Source organism: Eurosta solidaginis, chromosome 2 (assembly GCF_040869045.1).
Source record: "Eurosta solidaginis isolate ZX-2024a chromosome 2, ASM4086904v1, whole genome shotgun sequence".
In the NCBI taxonomy this organism is placed as follows: domain Eukaryota; kingdom Metazoa; phylum Arthropoda; class Insecta; order Diptera; family Tephritidae; genus Eurosta; species Eurosta solidaginis.
The window spans coordinates 190,873,254-190,899,184 of record NC_090320.1 but is presented as its reverse complement, the minus strand read 5'-3'; the positions used below and the strand labels follow the sequence as shown (position 1 = coordinate 190,899,184).

The following is a 25,931-nucleotide window of genomic DNA, read 5'->3' as shown; positions in this document are numbered from 1 at the left end:
TACTATAGTGTGTGCATAGGGGTTGCCCTTCGTTATATGAGGAGAAAAAGTGCTTTGATTTTCGACCTCACTTACTAGAAAAATGCGAATAGCGCAAAAACCAGTATACACAAAGTATTATGCCAATCTTGAAGTCTCTAAAAAGCACGAATTTAAACATTTGGCGTTACGATGGACCTTAAACCTGATTTCAAATTACACATGGAAGCTTGCTTGAAAAGAGCCAAAGAAACTTTGGCGTTCGTCATACGATGGTCTGAGGAATTCGATGATCCATATATAACTAAAACACTCTTTATATCTTTGTGCTCCTCTTCTATTTTATATTATTTAACATATTTTTTTTATGTTAAATGCGTTCAACCAAAAACAGTAAAAGTTCGCCCTTATTTCGACTTCAAGCTACTTGCGCAACCTCTTTATCTTTTTTGATTGGCCTAAAATTTTACACATCGAAATTTTAAGGCTATATCAATATTTCTGGGAGGTGATATCGAAAACCCGAACACTTTAGAAAATAAGGGCCACCCTAATGTCCAAGTAAAATGATTTGTAAATGTTTAAAATCAAACCTTGTAGCCAATTATTGGCATGTTTTTAGACAATTCGGTGGCCATATTAATTAAGAGGGTATGATAGAAATATGACAAATTTTCCTCTCCCACGGAATCCAAAAAATCAACGACAACAGCACTTAGTGCCGGATTTGATAAGTTACTTGGGTAGTAAATAGATTTTCCTGAAAATGTTGGATCGCAATCAAAAGGCAATTGATCGTTGAAGAAACTTGCAACCTACAGCATACATTTAAGAAATATTCAAAATTAGTTTAATATTTTTCTTTTAATAAATATGTTCTCACTCCTTTAAGCCATAACAATTCCGAACCAGGATAAATAATTTTGAATTGTTCCAACTGATTATTGAATTCAGTTGGTTCGATGCTGCGTAGCACAGACTCTATACTTCGGGGCTTCGATATCGTCACCTTTGATTTCGTTGTTTGGTCCTTTTTGAATGTTTTATCTTTTAATTGGATAGTACCCTTCTTGTTAGGAGACTGTTTTAATTTTGTTGATGAAGTGAGAGATTTTGCCGGCGACTGATTCTCCTTTCTTTTCTTTCCACAAAGCAAGTTCCGATATTCGTTCGTTGGCACTATATTGCAAAAATTATTAATATTCATAACTTATGTATAGACGATATTTAATACTTACAAATCTCTTCAAGTTTTGGGTCTAATGCGGCCAGCCTTTTTTTCTCCGAATGTGCTTCAACCTTTTTATCAAGATTTTTTGCTTTCTTCGATTTTGTTACAACTTCCCATTGAATCGAAGCCATGATATATATTTTTGAATTGAGAATATTGCTTGAGAGCAATTTTTTGCAGTTTACCGGCGAAGATCAGAAAAACAAGAAAACATTAGTTACGTTCCATTCATGGTTCCATTGCGACTTGAGCGAGATACGGATAGAAATTTAACATGCAAATGCAACAACAACGTTGTGATCATGATATTTATCTGGTTCAATTTCTGATCCGTATAGCAGTTCCGTTCGTTTCGTTTTCTGTAATAGATTTTTTGACATCTAACCACTTTTGAGCTGGTAGCACTCATGGCTCAACTATATAGTTGGCTCACCTCTACAGCAACAACATACCTATGTTAACATTGCCAAAATAAGCGTGTTGGTGTTAGACGAATGAAATGGAATGAAAACATAAAACTTAGCAGCATTTGTTACATGCCGACCTAATAAAACCGCACTGCGTTTTTTAGCGCACGCAATCAACCGGCGTTTTTTGCCCAAACCCAAATAAGCATGCGTTGCGACAATGTAAAGCATGTGTGCAAACGTCAAATCTAAATGTCACGCAGAACTAAAATTGGAAATCGAGTTAGGTTTTCACGCAGCGGATTCAATTTGGGTTGCTCTCATATAAGTTGAATGCGCATGAGACATTTTTAACAGAAAATGACTTGCGTGCGTTTATATTAGGTTGACATGTTAGTAAGAAAATGTTGTAAATTCGTTGGTTTCATTTTAAGTTTGCCATCTTCTGCCAATCCCTATTCCAGTGAAATGAAAAAAATAATATCAGCTGGTGAGATGAGCCAACCATATAGTTGAGCCATTGTAGCACTCATGGTACAATTACCAGCCCTACAAGAATACTGACTATCATATGACTATCATCTGATTGTCAGCAATGTCAACCTAACGATCAGCGCCTCATACAAACTTTCTATCACAAACTTAAGGGGACTTGCGCAAATGTGATGTAAACAACTGCGTACGTGTGAGTTTTTGTCTCCTTCTTATACACCAACATGGCCTACTGATTAAGTATATAGCCGTACTGCTCACTCTCATTCCTTTTCCTGGATCAGTGCTGACACTATAACTATCAAAAGGTGTCATAAATGATAGTTTACTGTAGATATCAGGTCTGACTTGTTATACTATCATAAATGACCATTGTTATATTCCGCCAAAAATGAAACAATGCTTTTTGCTTTTTATTTACTTTATTTCATTACGTTTTTAATTTTGTACGTGATAAAAGCATACGTGTTTCTTATTTGTTTAAAATAAATAGTTTTATAAGAATTCGAGTTCAGAATGTTCAATTTAAATTCAGAAAATAACAAAACAGAAGAGCATGCGGAAACACATTTAAAAATGAATCACCACTAACCACTATTATTTTTCGCGTATCAATTTTTTGAGTGGGTCCCACACATTCCGACAACTTTTGATATTTTTTAATATTGTTTTCGATTTTTTTTTCTTTTAGCATGGAGCTTTGAAATGCTCTCTTTTTCATTTTTTAAACTTATTTTTTATATGGTTTTCGTCGGTTGAAAATAGCGGAATTTAAAAAATAACAGAACAACCGTGATAATCATTTGATTGTCATATGACAGTCAGTAGTGACAACATGATTAAATCGGATAAACTGTTCTCGCTTACATAAAATTCCGTTGAGAATTATGTATCTGTCTCACATGCATAATGGTATCTGCTGTATGTTCTTTTGTTCTGTACCAGGTGTCCGAAGCTTTCCCAGTTTGAGTCCTTTTTCATGATTATAGGCTGTCGTTGGGTACATGCGGACATGCGTGTGCGAACAAAGGAACTGTCAATCGTTCTTTCAGTTTCTTCTGTCAAAAGTGATGGAAGAAGAAAACGTCACATGTGATTTTCGACAACAAAGCCAAAACAAAAAAAGAAAGAAGTTGGTTTGCTGATGAAGCTGGAGGAAAAAGGCATTTTAAGTGGAAAATAAAGGTAATTACCTGATTTTTAAATGATATTTATTTAACTTATTGTTATTATTTATTTACATATAGCAGCTGAATCACTTCTTCAACGTTTCCAGCGCATCAACTCTTGGTAATTATATATGACAGCATGACACTGATAATATGCGTCCATAAATATCGAGAGAGGTGTTAAAAGACGGGTATTGACCTCGACAACAATAATCAGAACGCGGAGGTAAAATATTTTGTGTTGGAAAAGAGATATTTGCAAAAGAAGTTGAAAATTTTCATTTTAAAATTTTCATGTGCGCGTTGTAATGTTGATGATAATTGTACCCACAAAAAAATTGTGGACATAAGTGTTTTGCGCAGATATAGTTTTGGTCTCCAAACCGGTGTTGGACCCACCCAGATTAACTTTTTATAAGCGCGGCCGAAGGCCGCCAGCGCAAAAATATTATGGATCTCACCCCGGTCTCGGAGCACTCCGGTGTCATTTTTCGGTTGTTTGGGAATATCTTTAGAACGAGCTAAAATATAGTAGCAAAGGTATAGTGGTTTATTAAATTTATCATTACTTATGGCCTCAAAAAAATGTGGCGTTGTCTAGTGCCTCAGCATGTACTTCTGCATCACTGGAACCTACGTGCGATTGGAACTGATGAGGATTTGGCACATAATTCAATAAGGTATACGAGTTTACCGTACTGAATTGTTTTGTTAATTTGAAAGTACCGATACCGTTTACGTGAAATGTCTCCATTATGGGAGATGGTGCTAGAACCAATTGATTTGAAAAATATCCAATGGTCGCAACATTAATTTTGTTTATGATATATAAATAAGGGACCGTTTTGTATTGTATGCATCTTTTAGTGTATGTATTTATATTCCAAAGCAGTTTAATGTAAAGTGAGATACAACTTTTTTGGAACTATATTGTTCCTAATTTATCTGCCTAAGGTCGTTATTTTGTTGTATTAAAATTATATTGGGAAATGCTATTGCTAAATGGTTTTTGTAGTGGACGTTATTTTCAATACATGTATGTATGAGTGCTAACGTTACTGTCTCTAAGAGATGTTGAAAATTTGGGATGAGATTGTATATAAAATGCTGAGTTAATAGTATGTTCATGATTAAGTACTGATTTATTTTAAAATTTCATGTGTTTTGTAAAGTAAAAATTAAGTAATTTAGTAACCTAATAAATATCGAAGATACATATATACATAATAACGTTTAACGTTGGAAACTCGTCGTGTCGGTATTTGAGGTGCAGATTTCTTTGAAGAATATGTACTCCATGTCTTTAGATGTAATCTTTTTTAATTAAAAAAAGCACGGTTGTGTTGGATACTAGTTCGGTTGTAGTACTGACTTCAATTACGGTTCCGGGTTTTCCTTCTGGCTCTAGCCAGGAGGCTTGTGTAGCAATTTCGGCTTTAGGTTGGATCTGGGGCCCTATTCAGTAACTGTGAGTTTTAAAATGTACACTTTTTCTTCATATAATTTGTATGAAAGAAAAATGTACATTTCAAAACTCATAGTTACTGAATAGGGCCTCTGGTATCGGTACCTGCTACGGTAAAAGTTCGGCTTGGAAGATTTCCGTTTTCAACTCCAGTATCGGTTATACTCCAGTTTTTTTCTTGTCACCATATGGATGATATAAATAATCCAAAAGTAAATCTATAGCATGTAAAACATAATTGTCTAGCAATATTTCCTCTTCGCAAATTGTTTGTGGCCCTGATAAGGGCAGCTTTTCGTAGATATATTTGTTTAGCATTTTTTTCTCTTTGTTGACTAGTGGTGGCCCTGATAAGGGCAGTTTTGCGTATACTTGTATAGCATATTTTCTTTCTAATTTCTCATTTCTTTCTAAACTAATGGTGACCCTGAAACTAGGGGAGGTTACTGCGTCTGGGTTTCACGGCTTATTCGTGGTACATCATGCATATCCGTTTGTGTGCTGCAGCTGTTCCGTGCGAAGTATTGACCTTTCGCTCCAACGGTGTCACTTAAAAAAAAGCCAACATGTAGAAGGGACTTTATTATTTATCCTTAGACCTTCCTTCACGTTGTAGCGGCGAAAGTATTGTCCGATATTTTGGTAGATAACTGTAGGAATGACCGTTGGGGACGATGACTCTTGATTAGCACTGCTAAGTCACATAAAATGATATTATATTTTTTATCTTACAACATTCGGGAAACAATATTTACATCAAAGACGGTAAATATAGCTATGGAGTGGAGTTCGGCATCAAATTTACTCTCTGAGCTCCCACAATAAGGTCACAGGCCTGAAAATGGAGCGAAAAAGTTTAGCCATTTTAGGAAAGCTAACGCCAAAAGCTTTTTACCAATTTTTCCTCCTCCTTGATCTTGCGGGGTAATTCTTTACTTTAGCTCACAACTGCAAAAACTCGTGCAAAAATATCGGGAGGTGTCAAAAAAATGCGTTTTAGACTCAGGACGACGAATCCGAAATCGAAAATTAAAAATTTCATTTCTGTCAAAAAATATTCCCAAAAAACTGAAAAATGGCACCGGAGCGCTCCGAAACCGGGGGTGAAATCCATAGTATTTTTGCGCAGGTAATAGTCTAGTTGAGGGGTCGACTGCTAATACGCTACCAAAAATATCGAGAGTGGTGTCAAACGACGCGTCTTGACATCAGTATTAATAATCCGAAGGCGGAAAATATTCGTTCAAAAGATATTAACGAAAAACCAAAAAAAAACCCGCGGGTACCTCCGAAACCGGGGGGTGGGATTTATAGTAGGAACACCTTTCTGCGTTGGCGGCCTTCGACCGCGCTTATGAAAAATTACCATGGGAGACCTAATCTATATCCACGCAAAACACTTTTACCCACCATCAAAATTACAATAGCTACATGAAAATTTTCAACTTTGTAAATATATCTGGAAAGAAATAAAATTTTCAATTTCCGTTTTCGGATTCGTGGTCCTGGGTCCAAAGCGCGTCTTTTGTCACCTCTCCCTATATTTTTGGCCGGGTTTAGTAGTTGTGAGCTAAAGTAAAGAATTACCTTATAAATTTTCACATCAAAAGTAAATAAACAAAAAATGTAAACATAAACAAAGTTTGACATTTTATGACCACCTTCGAATGAAAAAACATGTGAAATGCAACTCTGATGCTTTTACCTGGTTATTGTACCATGGTAGCACTGAACTAAATATGTGTACATTTGTATATACATAAAAGATTTTGCCATATTTAAAAGCAAAAACACTGAAAGAGTAAACAACTTGAAGATGATGTAAGGAAAATAAATAGTTTGCTTACGTGCGAAACTATTTAAATGTTAATAATTCTATCAGTATCTTAAAATTTTGTGTACGTTTCTTCTTATTTTCAACAAAATAGATGTTTTATATTAGTGCTGCCAGCTCCATAGTGTACCTATACAAGTGTGTCAACTAAGCGATAAATGTCAAAACTACAAACAGCCTCGCTCACCTGATGCAAATCTCAGGTCTAGAGTTGCATTTTTGGTACGTAAGAGTATTTCAAGCTGAGTTGCATTTGATAGTTTAATAAAACTTTGTAGTATATACAGATGAAATAGTTGCATATATTTCCGCGGAAATAAGAATACTAGAAGATTTGTAGTCTCCAACAATGCGGAAACATACGGAAAGCAAAATTTATTTAAATTAGAGTCCAAATATAAAGCGCCACACGTGTAACATGGAAAAATTTCACTTCGAAGGCTGTTTACAAAATGGTGCTGCAAGTGTAAACAAATTAAACTCCCATATGACACTACTTTATTTTCTATGTATTTTTCTTGTATTTTCTGTAATATTTTTTGTCGAGGGAGCCAATAAGGTTTCAGTACTGTTGTAAGTGTGTGAACTATATTTGAAAAAACTAACGAAATACAAGAAAATACAACGTAGTTCATTAAAAACAAACAAGCCAGTTTGTATTTCGATAGGGTTTTTTGACATTAGGCCGTTTTTTATTTATTTTTTCTGACAAATGAAAACTTTGTTTTTAGTTTCAAAATTTTGTGCATAAAAACACAATTAAATTCAAAGTGTAAATTGTGTGTGCAAATGAGTTTTCAATAAGTGTACATTTTTCAGTTTTTCAAAGTTAAGGGATTGACCTCCATATTCTTGTGTTACACAAATATAGTGAACTTGGGTACAGAAATTCAAATTAAAAAGTTTTTCACAATAATTTGAAAAACTCTACGTTTTCTCCGCCTTTTACACTTAAAGGTTTAACCCTCCGTAATAAACTAAACATTTAATGAAAATCAATAACTCTGAACTGAATACTTTTCGCCATGATATAAAATTAAAATGCTGTGGAACAGGAGCAACACTTTTGTGACTACATAAACCCTGTTTCAATCTTTTGTGTCTCTGCACAGAACCCTAAATGACCGTTTTCAACCGAAACAACAATGGCAACCCAGATTTTCCCGTTATGCTCACTTAAAGCTGGAGTCATTTGTGCCGTATGTCGTATCGCTGTATCCGTATCCCTAACGTAATCAGCTGTTTATCGTTGCGACGGTAAACCAAAACCCAATTGGTTGGCTACGATACGGTTACGACCTTAGCGGCACCAATAATCGATTGCATTGATTCTCATAAGGTTGGTCGAATCAGCTGTTATAAGGTTACCGATACGGTTACCGATAAAGCACCAATGTCTCTAGCTTAAGCGAGTGCCTGTCAGAAAGAAGTCAACACACTTGTACTTGTACACTATGAATCATTGTTTACTATATAGTTTGGCAGCTTAAGTAGAGGTTATGTTGCGAATAGAGTGGAAGGCAGTGGATTAGGCAGTCGAATGTCATATAATGAAGAAATGGTGTTCGGAGTTTTTTCAAAGTTAAAAAAAAAAATGATAAAAGCTTTAATATAAATAAAACTATTGTTTTAATAACAACAAAAACGCCATATATATTCTGTATACATTAATTGACAAGGATTATCTCACTTTAAAATTTGAATTAAATAATCTAAAGTTTTTTTTTTGAAACTGAGTCGAGAACTGTGCGTGTGAATGTGCGAATTTTCACCGATCAGCTGTTAGTTGCGCTACTTGGTAAAATTTACAATGCTATGAATTGCAACAACGAAAAAAGCGACAATAGTACCGACGTGTTTTCCGCGAATAACTTTTAAACGAGATAAAAAATATAGTTTCTGCTTTCGGATTCTGAATCTTGACGCAAATACGCGGCTTCTGATACCGCTATCGACATGTGCGACCCGAATTTTAAGTGCAGGACTTAAGTTGCAATTTTACTAAATTTGGAAATTAAAAAGCTTATATTTCATAAACTAAGAGTTTCCTAGAGTTGCGGATGATAATTTTGTGATTTTTATGACCACCGCCACCCCTCGAAAAAAAAAGTTGGAAAATCGTGGCACCTTATTCAAAATATTCCCCTCACCGTCCATTGTAACACGATATTTCGAATCTTAAAACTTCGATGTCAAATTTTTACATTTCTCCTTGATTTGTACTTCCAATAATTGGAATCCAATTACCCCATGACAAGGCGAATCTATACCAGGTGATGGCAAAGCGAATTCAATCAATTCGCCGTGCAGATGAATGTCAAGTCAAAAGAAAGTTTTCATAGATTTCGATTAACTGACATTTTTTTATACAAGGCTTTGTATGGAAAATTATCAAGAAGAAGCAATCAGCTGATGGGATAACACCACCTGGTACTGAATTCGCCTTGTCCCATGATGTAATAAAGCCAGGTGTTCTATGTAGTGACAGCTCAATTTGAAAACTCTCATACAATTAGAATGATGAGAGAAAGGGGAAGAACAGAAGATGCCCTTTTGTGAAATAGTATAAAATATGGTACTTTTTTATATAAAAGTATTCAAATAAATTTGGCAATGAAACTGATTTTGTTTTTATTTGTTTATGAAAATACCAATTATATTAAAATATCTTGAGACAGGGGAAAGCTATTTATTATAAAATATAAACCAAGTTAAATTGACTAACATGTTTAAAGTTGCAGATTTTATTTATAAGTATTCATCATATATATTTTGCAATACTTGCTCTCAATTAATTAAATAAACGAAACATGAATACGATAATTCACATATATTATAGAACAAATTAAAAAAAAACCAAAGAACATTTGCCCGTATTACCGTTTACAACTCAACTCTGGTTGGGTTGAAATTTCGCAATTTGGTATTACAGATTACAACAACCTGTCAAAAAAATGTCGGTTGAGTTGTCTAGTCTAACAATTTTTGTGGCATTACCGTTTACTACCTTGTGTTAGTGTAGTTGTCAAAGACGTTAAAATCGTACAATTGATTACTAACAGTTGTCTCATACAATTTTGCAGTTGTTTTGAAAAAAGGTACCGTTTTGAAAGTTGGTATCAAAAGACACGTTTCGACATCCGATTTTAGAATACGAAAACAAAATTAAAAATCTAATTTCTGTCATATTATTTCGGTTTAAATTTTCATGTGGTTGAGGTATTTTGCCAGATTTTTTGTACACACTAATGCAGAAAGGCGTTGGATGCACCCAGGGTTATTTTTACAAATCGCGGCCAAAAGCCGCCAACGCAAAAAGATGTTCTGTGCAAAAAAAATAAGGATCGGGCCTCATATTTCGGACCCTCTCGGGGCCATTTTGTGGGTTTTTGTAAATATATTTCGACAGAAATAAAATTTTCAATTTTCGCTTTCGAATCCTAAAAACGGAGATCGAAACACGTGATTTGATACCACCTTTGATAAGAGTTAGGCAAGGTGCATACGAAGCTACGCATCATAGACGCTGCAGGCGAAATTTGTACGCTTTGATGCCGAACACATGTATTTGAATGGAGAGCTGCATACGAGGCGTCAGCTGCATGAAAGCGACAAAGCATGAAATTTTCGTGTAGCTAAGCGTACATCAATGTTCGTCGCTGAGCGTACGTACGCTTGAAAAAAAGGAATAACAAGATGTTTTGTTTACATTTTTTTGTATGCAAATTTGTGTAATTAGTTAAAAAATGTTACTTGAGTTAATAAAAGTGCGTGAAAGGTATATTACCAAAGCGAAAAAAGTATTAAACACCACAACAGCTTGGTTAGACATTGTTGAAGCGTTTAAAAGGTTAAAAAGTGTTGGAAACTAGAAATCACCCTTTTCTCTAGTCCGCGGTGGTTTAAAATTGCCTTTCATAATATACAAAGGCACGGGGATGCAAACAACATTTAATATCTATTTTCCTTTGGTTTCGGGGACGGATATAGCTGAAGAACTTCAATTTTTTATTTTTTTCAATAATTGATTGCTTTTTGTAGCGACGCTCGAAAGTAGCTTCGTGTGCAGATTTTGAGGCGTAGAGAAATTGTAGCTATATGAAATATCTTGTACGCGTCTATGACACGTAGCCTCGTGTGCACCTTGCCTTAGACTGCTTATGATTTCAAGGGCGGAATCCTTGGCCGAACAGTCACTCCCTAACGACAGCATAGCGCGACGAAAGCATCCGTTGGAAAGTCTTCGGAGCTACACCTAGAGCTTCTAGAAACGTGACGTCGACGAAGGTATTAGTTCGAAGTCGCAGGCCTATAGCTCCTGTGCTGGCATATGGTGTGAGGGTCAGGAGGCGTGGCAGCGACTGGGTGGTCGCGATTGCTACTGTTCGCACATCGGGAATTGTAGATCTTAAAAACAGCCGAAAAAATTGGAGGGCCCTGTGTCACGCGAGTCATTAGTATTAATAGAACATTAATAATGGCAAACGTAAGTCGCCTCTGTGCGTGACCGTCAAGGAGCCACAAATTATTTAAAGAAATTGTGTTCGCGACGATTATTTGGAGTTATCCCTAGGTGAAACTACGCTTTGCAGCGGACGCAGCAGTACCAATTCCAAAGACCGGGGTTAGGTTTGAAGCCTGTCTGGAGTAAGCGAACGAGGGACAATCCCTCCGCAAGGAGCTACTACTGAACATTTTTGAACGGTGTGCGAGACTTTGAGGCAAACCCCCCGTTCTTTCCGAAATGGCCAACACGTTGATTTCATTAAATACATACAAACAAAACCTTTCTTCAATATAATTTTTTTAAATAGAAAAATTAAGATTTCTAAACAAGAATACCGGCGTACGCCGGCGCGCCGCTGCCAGTATAGAATAGAGCCTACGCCTCCTCCGCCGATAAAGTTGTCGGCGTAAACCTCTAGTTGTGTACATTGACGATTGGAGTATGATTACCATTGTAAATCTTACAAAGTAGCGCAACTAACAGCTGATCGGTGAAAATTCGCACATTCACACACACAGTCCTCGACTCAGTTTTAAAAAAAAAAAACTTTAGATTATTTAGCTAAAATTTTAAAGTGAGATAATCCTTACGAATTTATGTATATAGAATATATAAGGCTTTCTTGTTGGTATTAAATAAATATTTTTATTTATATTAAAGCTTTTATCATTTTTCTTTGAAAAAACTCCGAACACCATTCCTTCATTATATGACTATTCGCAACATAGCCTCTATTTAAGCTGCCAAACTACATAGTAAACAATGATGATTACATTTTCCCCTTCTAGTGAGGAGTCTGAAAATGTTTCGCAGTTGCCGGTTATATGTGTAACAAGTCAAGCCCATAGTGTACCTATACAAGTGTGTCAACTAAGCGATAAATGTCAAAACTACAAACAGCCTCGCTTACCTGATGCAAATCTCAGGTCTAGAGTTGCATTTTTGGTACGTAAGAGTACTTCAAGCTGAGTTGCATTTGATAGTTTAATAAAACTTTGTAGTATTTACAGATGAAATAGTTGCATATATTTCCGCGGAAATAAGAATACTAGAAGATTTGTAATCTGCAACAATGCGGAAACATACGGAAAGAAAAATTTATTTAAATTAGAGTCAAAATATAAAGCGCCACACGTGTAACATGGAAAAATTTCACTTCTAAGGCTGTTTACACAAAATGGTGCTGCAAGTGTAAACAAATCAAACTCCTATATGATACTACTTTATTTTCTATGTATTTTTCTTGTATTTACTGTAATATTTTTTGTCGAGGGAGCCAATAAGGTTTCAGTACTGTTGTAAGTGTGTGAACTATATTTGAAAAAACTAACGAAATACAAGAAAAATACAACGTAGTTCATTAAAAACAAACAAGCCAGTTTGTATTTCGATAGGGTTTTTTGACATTAGGCCATTTTTTATTTATTTTTTCTGACAAATGAAAATTTTGTTTTTAGTTTCAAAAGTTTGTGCATAAAAACACAACTAAATAAAAAGTGTAAATTGTGTATGCAAATGAGGTTTCAATAAGTGTACATTTTTCAGTTTTTCAAAGTTAAGGAATTGACCTTCAGATTCTTGTGTTACACAAATATAGTGAACTTGGGTACAGAAATTCAAATTAAAAAGTTTTTCAAAATAATTTAAAAAACTCTACGTTTTCTCTGCTTTTTACACTTAAAGGAGTAACCCTCCGTAATAAATTAAACATTTATTGAAAATCAATAACTCTGAACTGAATACTTTTCGCCATGATATAAAATTAAAATGCTGTGGAACAGGAGCAACACTTTTGTGACTACATAAACCCTGTTACAATCTTTTGCGTCTCTGCACAGAACCCTAAATGACCGTTCTTAACCGAAACAACAGTGACAACCCAGATTTTCCCGTTATGCTCACTTAAGCGAGTGCCTGTCAGAAAGAAGTCAACACACTTGTACTTGTACACTATCCCTACAAGAAACGCTGACAGTTTTACTAATACACTCACACTTGTAATTGACAATGCTGATCCTGCGATGACGTAAACATTGATACTCAAATTTATGTATGGTCCTTTGTTCGCATGTCCGCATGTTCCCGACGAAAGGCTATAATCATGAAAAAGGACTCAAACTGGGGAAGCTTCGGACACCTGGTACAGAACAAAAGAACATACAGCAGATACCATTATGCATGTGAGACAGATACATAATTCTCAACGGAATTTTATGTATGCGAGAACAGTTTATCCGATTTAATCATGTTGTCACTACTGACTGTCATATGACAATCAAATGATTATCACGGTTGTTTTGTTATTTTTTAAATTCCGCCATTTTCAACCGACGAAAACCATATAAAAAATAAGTTTAAAAAATGAAAAAGAGAGCATTTCAAAGCTCCATGCTAAAAGAAAAAAAATCAAAAATAATATTAAAAAATACCAAAAGCTGTCGGAATGTATGGGGCGCACTCAAAAAATTGATACGCGAAAAATAATAGTGGTTAGTGGTGATTCATTTTTAAATGTGTTTCCGCATGAGGAAAGCGCTCTTCTGATGTTTTGTTATTTTCTGAATTTAAACATTCTGTACTCGAATTCTTATAAAACTATTTATTTTAAACAAATAACAAACACGTATGCTTTTATCACGTACAAAATTAAAAACGTAATGAAATAAAGTAAATAAAAAGCAAAAAGCATTGTTTCATTTTTGGCGGAATTTAACAATGGTCATTTATGATAGTATAACAGTCAAACCTGATATCTACAGTAAACTATCATTTATGACACTTTTTGATAGTTAGAGTGTCAGCACTGATCCAGGAAAAGGAATGAGAGTGAGCAGTACGGCTATATACTTAATCAGTAGGCCATGTTGGTGTATAAGAAGGAGACAAAAACTCACACGTACACAGTTGTTTACATCACATTTGCGCAAGTCCCCTTAAGTTTGTGATAGAAAGTTTGTATGAGGCGCTGATCGTTAGGTTGACATTGCTGATAATCAGATGATAGTCATATGATAATCAGTATTCTTGTAGGGTATGTTGCAATTAAACAAACGAAAACAAATGAAGGTGGTGACCCTACAAGAAACGCTGATAGTTTTACTAATACACTCACACTTGTAACTGACAATGCTGATCCTGCGATGACGTAAACATTGATACTCAAATTTATGTATGTTCCTTTGATCGCTCACGCATGTACGCATGTTCCCAACGACAGCCTATAATCATGAAAAAGGACTCAAACTGGGAAAGCTTCGGACACCTGGTACAGAACAAAAGAACATACAGCAGATAGCATTATGCATGTGAGACAGATACATAATTCTCAACGGAATTTTATGTATGCGAGAACAGTTTATCCGATTTAATCATGTTGTCACTACTGACTGTCATATGACAATCAAATGATTATCACGCTTGTTTGTTATTTTTTAAATTCCGCCATTTTCAACCGACGAAAACCATATAAAAAATAAGTTAAAAAAATGAAAAAGGGAGCATTTCAAAGCTTCATGCTAAAAGAAAATAATATTAAAAAATACCAAAAGCTGTCTGAATGTATGGGGCGCACTAAAAAAATTGATACGCGAAAAATAATAGTGGTTAGTGGTGATTCATTTTTAAATGTGCTTCCGCATGAGGAAAGCGCTCTTCTGTTGTTTTTTTATTTTCTGAATTTAAATTGAACATTCTGAACTCGAATTCTTATAAAACTATTTATTTTAAACAAATAAGAAACACGTATGCTTTTATCATGTACAAAATTAAAAACGTAATGAAATAAAGTAAATAAAAATCAAAAAGCATTGTTTCATTTTTGGCGGAATATAACAATGGTCATTTATGATAGTATAACAGTCAAACCTGATATCTACAGTAAACTATCATTTATGACACATTTTGATAGTTAGAGTGTCAGCACTGATCCAGGAAAAGGAATGAGAGTGAGCAGTACGGCTATATACTTAATCAGTAGGCGATGTTGGTGTATAAGAAAGAGACAAAAACTCACACGTACACAGTTGTTTACATCACATTTGCGCAAGTCCCCTTAAGTTTGTGATAGAAAGTTTGTATGAGGCGCTGATCGTTAGGTTGACATTGCTGACAATCAGATGATAGTCATATGATAGTCAGTATTCTTGTAGGGGAATAGGGTTGCCAGCTCCGCAACAATATCTTTTTATCTTGATAGAACATTATAAGGTGGTGGCACGTCGACATAAATGCAAACAAACATACACTATCAATGTATTTTGTTTTGTAATTCTCTGAATAATTTGAGATTAATGTATTTAATTGGAACAAGTGCAGAATACATACATTCCAACGGTAATTCTGCATAGGCGGCCTTGGGCCGCGCTTATAAAAAATAACCCTGGGCTACGCCATGCCAAGTTCGGGTGTGTGGTATAACCGTGGCTACCGCCACGGTGATATTCTTCTGCGTAGTACACCCTTCTGCGCAGCGCCCCAAATAATATTAGACTACAAATTATTAAAAGTGTTTTACAAAAACAAAATACATTGATAGTGTATGTTTGTTTGCATTTATGTCGACGTGCCACCACCTTATAATGTTCTACCAAGATCATGGTACAATTATCAGGTAAAAGCATCAGAGTTGCATTTTACATGTTTTTTCATTCGAGGCTGGCCATAGATTGTCAAACTTTGTTTACATTTTTTGTTTATTTACATTTGTTGTGAAAACTTTAATGTTTTGCAGTTTTTTCAAATAATGTACTAATTAATACAATAGGATTTCTTTTTACATGGAAATAAGTTTTTGTAAAAAATTTTGTGTGGAAGCTCCAAATAGATTACACAAACAAATCCGAAATAATAACTAAAACAAGGAAGAATTCACTGTTGCTTACCATGTACGCAAATCTTTATAATTGGAATTAACCGATTTTGAGGATAATACTGCATTTTCTGCTCGTCTTTTGGAGCAACTACGTCATTGTTGTTGTTGTAGCGATAAGGACATTCACCGAAGGCCTTGGAGGAGTGTTATCGATGTTGATGGTCCCTTGCCGAATGCAGATCCGGTAAGCTCCGGTAACAAGCACCATTTAGTACCTGACCATCTCGGGAACGATGTCGTGAGGCCACATGAAACCTAGGCGATCCGCCCTGCCACCCCCTATATCCATGAGGAACTTGCGGTCGCCAGAACCTCGGCTGTTAAAGAAACAGGATTCGCTACGGGTAGGTGAGGTTGACATTTCTTCGCATTGGATAGCACTTTGACCCCGAGGAAGATGGATATTTTACTAAGTTATATATCCCTGGGTGGTGCCATCAATTCGATGACCGGCGGAATTGGCAGATGGGATATGGTCAACAGATACGTAAGGAATATTTTTCTCCCCTAACGGGAAGACGGTTGCTACGCCACTAATATGGGAGTATCCAATGCTCACGTAGCGATCTTCCGTACTCCGTTATTAATATTATTATATATTATTTTTATGTATTGTTGTTCTTAATTTTATTATTATTAGTTTTATATTACTACTAATACATAAAATTTTACATAAAAACAAAACAAAAAATATATTATTCAAGTATATTTTATTATTTTGCAATCAATAAAAGTATTACATATGTTTCTTGTTTTTTTGCTATAACCGCCAATGAAAAATATTAAAACTACTCGAGGAATGCTTAGAGCTGAACCTTCGATTGGGATAGACTAATTATGACGACCACCAACACCAATCAATTGAGTTTGACAATCTTCAAAAGTTGGGCCCGGTAGATTATTGATTTGACTCTTTAATGATTGCTAACCTTATGGTTTAATTGTTTGTTCAACAATACGTGCGGTCTGTGGTGCATAAAAACTATGAACATAGCTTATATCTTTCGGTTCCACTTCGATCACATCATCAACAGTCAAATTAAGTGTCTATAAATTAATGAATAGAAATTTAATAAAAAAGCTTATTCATCCCGTTGTACAAACGAAATACCTTTCGTATTACTGCATATGCACGTGATTCGGACTGAGTATATAAAAGCCCCACCTTCTCCAAATTGCTTATTTTAAGCGAAACAACAATATCATATACATGCACCAGATCACGCTTGTAATAATTTAAAACCTACAAATAAAGATATGCTTAACATCGGGTATTTACAATGACTTTGTGATATAAAATTCACCTTCTCTTAAATCCGGAAGCCGCAGCACATTGCATTGTTATTAAACGTAAAACATTTCGTAGAACACCTTTTTTAGCTATCATATCCTCAATATAGGCACTAACCTTTTATATATCTTCGCACATTATAAGTTCTTGTTCAGCAGTAAGATCATCGCAAAATTCAAAGTCGTCCAATTTATTACGGATTAGTTCAGCAATGGTTGCTACAGATTGATTATGTACCAATAACGCTGGTAGCTTCTACAAAACGTTTCATATTCTGCAACGATGCATGCTGTGCATTAGCATTCATTTGAACACTAAATTCACGAGCATTTCGAGATAGTATTTTCCAGGCATGCTTAACGAACGAAACGATATCATTTCGTTACGATAATCAACGCTAATAAACGAAACGAAGTCACTTCGTTTCGTTTATTAACGTTAAGATCGTCAAATTAACGTTAATTTGTCGTTCTTAACGTTAATAAACGAAACGAAATGACTTCGTTTCGTTTATTAACGTTGATTATCGTAACGAAATGATATCGTTTCGTTCGTTAAGCATGCCTGGTATTTTCCCTACCTCATTAAAATTTTTGTCTCGTAGTTCAGCATACAAATTTTCTCCTGAATTCATAAAAAGCGTATTCTTTACAGCTACAACCCTACAAGACAGGTACCCGTTCCCTAATCGATTACTTAATCGTCATCAATAACTTGTTCACCAATTATCGTCTTAATGACTTTTACATTGCTGTCGTGAAAAAGGTAACGCATGTGCTCTCTCAAAATAGTGTACGTGTGACTCTCTTTCTCGCTCTTACCTATTGTGTTTTCGACATTCCTTCTCGCTCGATGTTATTTACATTTTTAAGTTACTTCATCAGTTATGTTTTCGTTATCGCTAACCAAAACATATGCAACAACAACAATACGGGTAACTGGTCTATCGGTTACCCGTATCGATTACCTTCTGTCAAATCGCTTTTTCTATGAATGAAACGCGTCCTTTATGTTCAGATAATATTTAATTATAAATTATTCATATATACAATGTTTTTTTAGAATTTAAATTATTGCCTTATTACTCTAGCGAACTTTACATATGTGAATTTTTATATTTATAAACTATATAAATACATTAACGTCTATTCATAGTCGTGCCCTTTCCGAAACCTTGTTTTGAAGTTCTTATTTTTCCTGCGCTGGTAGTGTTGCTCATCAGTTTGCAGTCATATTAGTTTGGTAGGTATAGTAACATCAGACGTAGGGAAATTAGGAAGCATGTCAGGAGTATCACCAGAATCCAAAGAAGCATGGTGATTCGTCACCTCCGTTTTCTTTCATATCCGGATTCATTCCATACTAGTAATTATAAATATCTTGTAGATGCCACATAGGTGTAACCATACCCTCAAGATATTTCCGTTCAAATCTTGTGGTGTACACGTAAACTTGTATTTGTTCTAAATTATTCACCACATTCTAAACATAGAAAAGATGTATTAAGTGTTTGCAAATACCATTGTGATTACAATATGGACAAACATTCAATTCTAAACTTTTCGTTGTTACATCAATTGTTTCAGCGTGTTGTAAACGTAAATAAAAATTCATACTTGAATGTATTTTCGTCTTCCAATCGCATAATTTACATTTTAAATAATGACTATTAGGCATATGAGAAATCTCATGGTCCAATAATTTGTTGAAGCTTGGTGTAGCTGCTTGAATAACACAAAATTTACATTTTGCACCACGTTCGTTATATTTAAATTGTAAATGTTCTGGTTTCTCTACACGATGCATAAAGTTTAGATGCTTTTTCCAACAATGTGCTGAATTTAATTGAAATACATACATTGGGCATTGTCTCATGATAAATTTTCCATAAATATACTGAGCCTCTTTATGTAGGCTCTTTTCTTAACATCTAATTCTGGCCGTACAGGATATGACAGTTTTGCTTCAGGTTATAATCCACACTCATACTATTTTCAGATTCTGTTTCATAATTTTCATCATTTTCAACATTGGACTTTGCATCAACATCATTATCATCATCGTCATTTTTTGATAACTCTGTTTTAAGCTTCATATTTATCAAAGGTTCATCTTCCTTAGTATTAGAATTAGAAACATTGTCATCTTCGGTTAAGTTTTTATCAAGTTTAGCTTTTTTCCTAGGTTTAAATTCTTTACTATCCGTACTAGAATTAATACCATCATCAACATTTTTCGTGGTCTGTTTGAGTTTTTAAATTTGCCAATGGTTCGCCTTTATCAGTATTAGAATCAGAATGGCCTTGGCCATCTTCACCGTGTTGCAAAGTAGGCGACACATGTTGGTGTTGATGTTTGCGCATATTGCGGATATGTTGGTGGTTCACTAGTCATTAATTGTTTAGAAGTTTCAACTTGTTGCGTTTGTTGTTGTTGTTGCTGGCTGATGATGTGGTGTTAACGTTTGTTGTACAATTTATTCGGGTGATTGCACATATTGTTGGTGTGTTATAGTGCTGGAAATCCTTCCAATATTGAAAGTCCTTGATTAGTGTAATCCCCACGTAGTGAACTACTCCTGTGACCGCGTCCGCGGTAACTATTACATCTGAAGGCGCTTAAGTTACAGGCATAGCTGACATCGCTTATATAACAGGTTGACTCTAAAGTAAAAACCAAAACAAAATATTAGAATCAGTGTTTATGAATAACATATTTAAAATAAGCTCTTACAACAACGTGATCGGTGGCTACATCCCCGTGAAAGTAGTGTGGTGTTCCTCCTTGTATAAACGTAGATACTGGATGTGCTCAACCGTGCAGTTTTCTTCTAATTTGAGCAAATGTATGTTCTTACAGCCACAGCTGGAATATTTGGGATATTTCTATCCTCACATCGTCAAAATCAAATTACCTAGAATGAAAAAGAAACTCATATCAGTAAGAATAGATTAAAAGTTTTTAATATAAGCCGAAAAGTGTTCCATAAATAGGGCTCCACACATAGCTCTTTTCCAAAGGCACAAGAGAAATTTCAGATAACTAGAATCAGGACCTGGTAAAGTAACTTCAAAGGCGATTTAGTCGCCACTACTTCGTATGCGCATTTCTCTACGCTCCCTTTCGGCATGCATCATCAATTTCGTCATTACTATAAAGGCCATCTTGCTCACAGCAATCCAACAATCTATTTGTCCGCAAATTCGTGGAACTAAATTCCTAATGGAAGGTTCCTCTCCAAAAACTCTGTTTACAGACAGTCTTTCGCCGTGAAAACGAGGGCAGTGAAATATTACATGTTCTGCGCCTTCCAATTCGGACGGACAGCTTGGACAGAAAGGATCCTCCTCTATCCCACGCTTATGTAGATATTCCTTCAAGCCACCGTGCCCGCTCAATATCTGTGTGAGATGGTAATTTAGTTTGCCGTGTTTTCGCTCGTACCATTCCGCTATATTCCGGACTAGCATGAAGGTTCAGCGCTCTTTTCTCGAATCTTCCCGCCGTTCTTGCCACCTAACTATTGTTCGTGACCTTGCGGTTTTCTTAGCATCTTCAGATGGTCGGCTGAATCCAATGCCATACAGATCGGCCATTTCACCTGAGAGTAGATCTACTGGGATTTTCCTGGATAAAACATGGATCGCGTCGTCGGAACAGCACATGCTATTCGTATAGCAGTAATGCGGTAGGCTGCTAGTATATCTTTTAGGTGGACCATTTTAGATCTGTGCCATACTGGTGCTGCATATAATATTATAGAGCTGGTTACGTTGGATAATCGCTGACGGGTAGCTTCGCTTGGACCGCCGATGTTGGGCATTATTCGCGTTAGGGTTCCACTAACTCTAGAAACTTTGTCCCCCACCGCCCTGAAGTGCTCCCTAAAAGTTAGTTTTGAGTCAATGATTACTCCTAGATATTTCAAGGAGGGCTTTGAATTTATTTGAAAATCTCCTATGGTTAGGACCAACTCATCCACAGTCCGCTTTGAGCTCATCAGAACCACTTCTGTCTTATTGCTAGCCATCTCCAGCCCCGTGTTCGTCAACCATTCCTCTATTCTTCCCATGGCGTCATTACATAATGCTTGGAGCAGATCAAGTTTCTTGGCTACTGCTACTACGACAATATCATCTGCATAGCCGACAATTTCCGTGCCTCCGGGAAGGTGGTTTTGTAGCACCCCGCCATACACCGCATTCCAAAGAGTTGGACCTAGAACAGATCCCTATCTAATCTATCTATCTATCAAATTATTCGGAGCAGGTACGGAACTTGTCTTGGGACACCCAAAGTGCACCCACGCTTCTCATGGCTCCAGCGGGTTAGCGGCTTCCTAGAACTTAAGCCACTTGCTGCTTCTAGATCTGACATCTGTCAGCTGGAGTCTTAGCCCGGCAAGCGCAGGGCACGAGCACAGAATGAAATCGATCGTTTCCTCCTCCAAATCGCACTTCCTACATCTGCTATCACTGACCAAGCCTAATTTAAAGGCATGTGACGCCAGAAGGCAGTATCCAGTAAGAATACCCGTCATGAGTCTAGTCTACAGTTTAATGATAATAAAAATATAAGAATCAGTGTTTATGAATAACATATTTTAATTAATCTCTTACAACAACCTGATCGGTGGCTACATCGCCATGTAGGTAGTGTGGTGTTCCACCTTGTATAAACGTAGGTACTGTATGTGCTCAACCGTGCAAATTGACATTAGCAGTAACATTATTTACATAAACATAGCTTGGTATTTGTGAAGGCCTCAATATAGCATACATTGGTCCAGTTCGGTGTGCACCAGCCACTGGTACAAACACTTTTGAATGCATAGCTTTCATATAGGATGGATGTCCAGCAGTGCTCCGGTTGTGCCAATATGTAATGGGCTGCTCCGTCTCTTGGTACGGCTGTATAGGTATATGCGGGTGCAATGTATTACTGGGCTCAAGATCGGAAGGTACATAGATGGCTCGAAGACGCCAGAGGGGATTGGAGCCAGAGTTTTCGGACCCAGAACCAAAATATCAGTAACTCTAAAAGCACATCCAAGCATTTTCGAGCGGAAGTATTCGCCATAAGTTAGTGCGCTAAGCTGAACCTTCAGCGCTGATACCCCAAAGAAACAATTGCCATACTCAGTCAGGCAGTCAGGTTCCACTAAAGGCACTTGCGGCGTTCGAAATAGTCAGCACTTGTCCTTCAGTGCGTAGAAAAGCTGAATCAATTAGGAGCACACAACGTAGTACTGTTGGCCTGGGTCCTAGGCCACAGGGGAGTGGAGGGCAATGCGCAGGCGGACTCCATGTTTAATTTGTTCCGTCTCTCCCACAAATTGTCAACCCCCCAGCAGATCCTTGCAGCGGGTCTGCGCCATACTCTCCTCTTCCGGGAAGGTATCGACCCCAATCCGGGTCCTTCTCCTGACCCCAGTACTGAGAAATGGGTTTGCTGCGTTTGCCGGAAAAGAATCTTTTTAGGACGGTCATATATATAAGGGCCTGAAATATTTCAATGAACTTCCTAATCACATAAAAAGTAGTAATAACTTCAATACTTTTAAAAAAAGTTTATTGGAGCATTGTAAAACCCTTCCAATAAGATAGTTTTTTTTTCTTTTATTTTTTTACATAATATACCGATACTGGAGCGCGAAAAGGGAATGGTAATAATGGTAGCAGCAAAATACAATGCATCCGGCCCTAAGGAAAAGAAAATCGGTCGCCACCTGTAACTCCAGACAGTTCCAACAACTAATTTCGCTGGAATTCGGTATTTCCAGCTGGTATTTACTGTTGCTGATCGGAATCATTCGCATTCCGACAGCATAAACATAACAATAAAATTATATAATGTGTAACAAAATTAACGAAAATAAGGCCAAATAAAAGTTGGAGCAAGGGGGATTGGAAACACGTCCTTTTCAACCTCCCATTATATGTTGAGCTGTGCTAATCGAAATCTTCATGCATTCCGACAGCGTCTTTACTAAACAAAGTTGAGGGGTGATTGGATACACTTATTTTCAATTTCCAACATCCAAAGACATGTTTAGCTTCATTGATCGGAGACTAATACATTCCGAAAGCTTAAAATACACATATAATTGAAAAATATAAGTTCCAAATTTTGTTGCCTTAAGCTGGGAGCACTGGAGGATTGGAAACGCGACCTTTCCAACCTTCCTTTAATGAGTGGCTCCCAGAATCGTCCCTCTGTCACGCTAGTAAATATGCTGATCGGAATCACATGGCATTCCAACAGCATATTCAATAGAAATAAGTGATTATAACAATGAATTGTACTTAGTAGTTTAAGTTTTGGGCCTAAACAGCCGTAATAATAAATAAATTAAATTAAAAAAATAAATACTCTTGTCAGTGTTTCACGTGCAAGGGATGGTTGCATCGGACAGGTTGCTCTGGGCTAGATTCCAAAATCCAGCGTCCTCGTAACTTTTATAAATCTTTTGTGGCTCTTGTTGTTCACGGCCTCATTACATTATGAGGAAATACGGCACCTGAGAACACAGCCGTTTGAAGCTAAAAAACACAAGCATGTCTTCCGTGAACTCCACAAACAGGCGTCGGACCTCTATGCCGGTGATTCCTGTACTCAAAGAACAAAACTAGCAGAGGAGGAACGCACTCTCCCTAGGGAAACGAGAGTAGTCACTCTAGCCCAACTTCGAGCTGGATAACGTAACAGGTTAAACTCTTACCTATCCACAATCAACCCCGACATACAAAACATTGTCCTGCTTGGAATGTGTCGCCACATGTCACCAACCATCTCTTTAACTGTATTGTGCAACCAACGCCTCTAACACTCCTCTCATTATAGCCCACCCCTGTTGAAACAGAAAGTTTCTTTGGACTCCCGTTAGAGGACATTGATGACAATTTGTGATCGGTCGCACCTATTAGATGGGGCGAAGCACTGCTACTACAACAACAACATGCGGACAACACGGTAAGAGAGGCAGCAACTGCATGACCCATCGATCCCGAGCCGTTCCTGCCAGTTGGCCCACAGGGGCATCTATTAGTAGAAGAAAGGGAAATAGGGAAGAACACTGGCGCAATATGCCAGGCCTGAGTCAATCTAAGTTACTGTTAGGGGGTTACAGGACAACTCGATATAGGGCATTAATAGGCCTCTCAAAAAGATAACCTAAGAACCCCAACGGCTATTCTTACAAGACACTGTAGACTGAACAGTCACATGCAAAAGCTGGGTATAGTATCGAACAACACATACCGATTTTGTGATGGATCAGCAGACGGTGGACCATATCCTTCTAGATTGCGGCGCAATTTCAAGACGTAGGGCTAAGTTTATGGGCTCACCATGGCCAGAGCATTCCCATATTTAATCCCTCAAGCAAAGAACACTGCTGGGGTTCATCAAGGAAGTCGGCTAGGATGAGGTGCTGTGAAGGAGATGTGCAAGTCACTGTGCAATCCTCAATAAATGATCTATCTATCTACGTTCGGGTAACAAGCACCATTGTGGTACTAGCCCCACCATCTCGGGAACTATTGATATGACTACATTAAACCTTCTAGGGATTGAATATTAATAATGCCGGCAATGCGAAAGTCTGCTAAAATGCACCATTCTCCATGGAATGCTCGATATATAACTTTCCACGTTTTGAAACAGTGATGAAAAGAGCAAAATTTACAATAATTTTAACTGGCTGTGGGTAGTAAGGTGTTGATGTCCTCTCTTAACGCAATGTAATGACAACTGCGATGCAGGGGAAATGACAAAAATCTTGCAAATCTACTGATAATAATGCATTTTTCCTCCCCTTCTATGCAGTTCTATGCATACATACATATGTATTTTTCTCTCCAAATGCTAATTAAAAAAATTAATTGGTTTTCACATGAACTTCGAACTCTGTCGTATTTGCATTCTTCAGTTGATTATCAACAAAAGCATGACAAATTATCACTAAAAAATTCATACATGTTGCTTATATATTTAATATGGTAGCCAATTTACTTACCCTTTCTGGTGCGATGATTCCTGGACAATCGGGCCTGACTAGACGCGATTTTTTTTGCCTTAAGAGAGCGTGCTTAACGCGAACCCTATCATGTTATGGCACAACTTTGGTGATGCAAAAAATCAAAGACATTTCTGCTTCTAATGCTTCTAGGATAGCAGCAGCAGCTCCCGGTGGCACCACATAAATAACAGTTGCAGGCCGATCAGTTGCCTTTTTTGCTCCGGCTACCTATTCAATTTTAATTCACATTACATTATCTACTATTGCAATTTTTAATCACTACAAATCAATATAAATTACCGAAGCAAATACTGGCAAACCAAGATGCGTAGTTCCAGCCTTTTTTAGGGAAATACATCCAACCAGTTTGGTACCGTATTCCAAAGCATGTTGCTTGTAAAGTACCTTGTTTTTGTAGATTTCCTTTGATTTTGGCATATTCTGAGCAGAATCGCAACCCGGCGGAGATGCTATCTATTAGAATAATATAACATTTTTTTTATTATTTAAAAATGCACATACGTATGAATGAAAATCAGAAAGTAAATAATGTTGTTGTTGTTGTAGCGATAAGGACACTCCCCGTTATGGACTTTGGTGGTCCTTTGCCGGATGCAGATCAGGTACGTTCCGGGAACCATTAAGGTACTAGCCCGACCATATCGG

General features: G+C 36.7%; 1 protein-coding gene, 1 long non-coding RNA gene and 1 pseudogene across 2 annotated transcripts in view; all 3 read right to left on the bottom strand.

Annotated features, from left to right (window-relative positions):
* Positions 1 to 1,556, bottom strand: part of Tmem214 (Transmembrane protein 214) — a 99,837-nt gene extending 98,281 nt beyond the window's left edge. The window contains exons 1-3 of the mRNA XM_067766655.1: positions 1,218 to 1,556; positions 863 to 1,158; positions 573 to 794 (exon numbers count right to left, since the gene is read on the bottom strand). Coding sequence (XP_067622756.1) covers positions 573 to 794; positions 863 to 1,158; positions 1,218 to 1,341 — 642 coding nt within the window. The 5' untranslated portion in view covers positions 1,342 to 1,556. The remainder of the gene's footprint in view (positions 1 to 572; positions 795 to 862; positions 1,159 to 1,217) is intronic.
* A 15,155-nt stretch (positions 1,557 to 16,711) lies between these two features.
* On the bottom strand, positions 16,712 to 17,552 carry LOC137241781 (vacuolar protein sorting-associated protein 33A-like; annotated as a pseudogene).
* Positions 17,553 to 18,848: 1,296 nt separating this feature from the next.
* LOC137240420 (uncharacterized) lies at positions 18,849 to 25,731 on the bottom strand. Its single transcript, XR_010949728.1, has 4 exons — positions 25,566 to 25,731; positions 25,263 to 25,493; positions 19,979 to 20,159; positions 18,849 to 19,908 (listed from the first exon to the last, which is right to left on the bottom strand). It is a non-coding gene; the product is annotated as an uncharacterized lncRNA (long non-coding RNA).
* Positions 25,732 to 25,931: the final 200 nt, after the last annotated feature.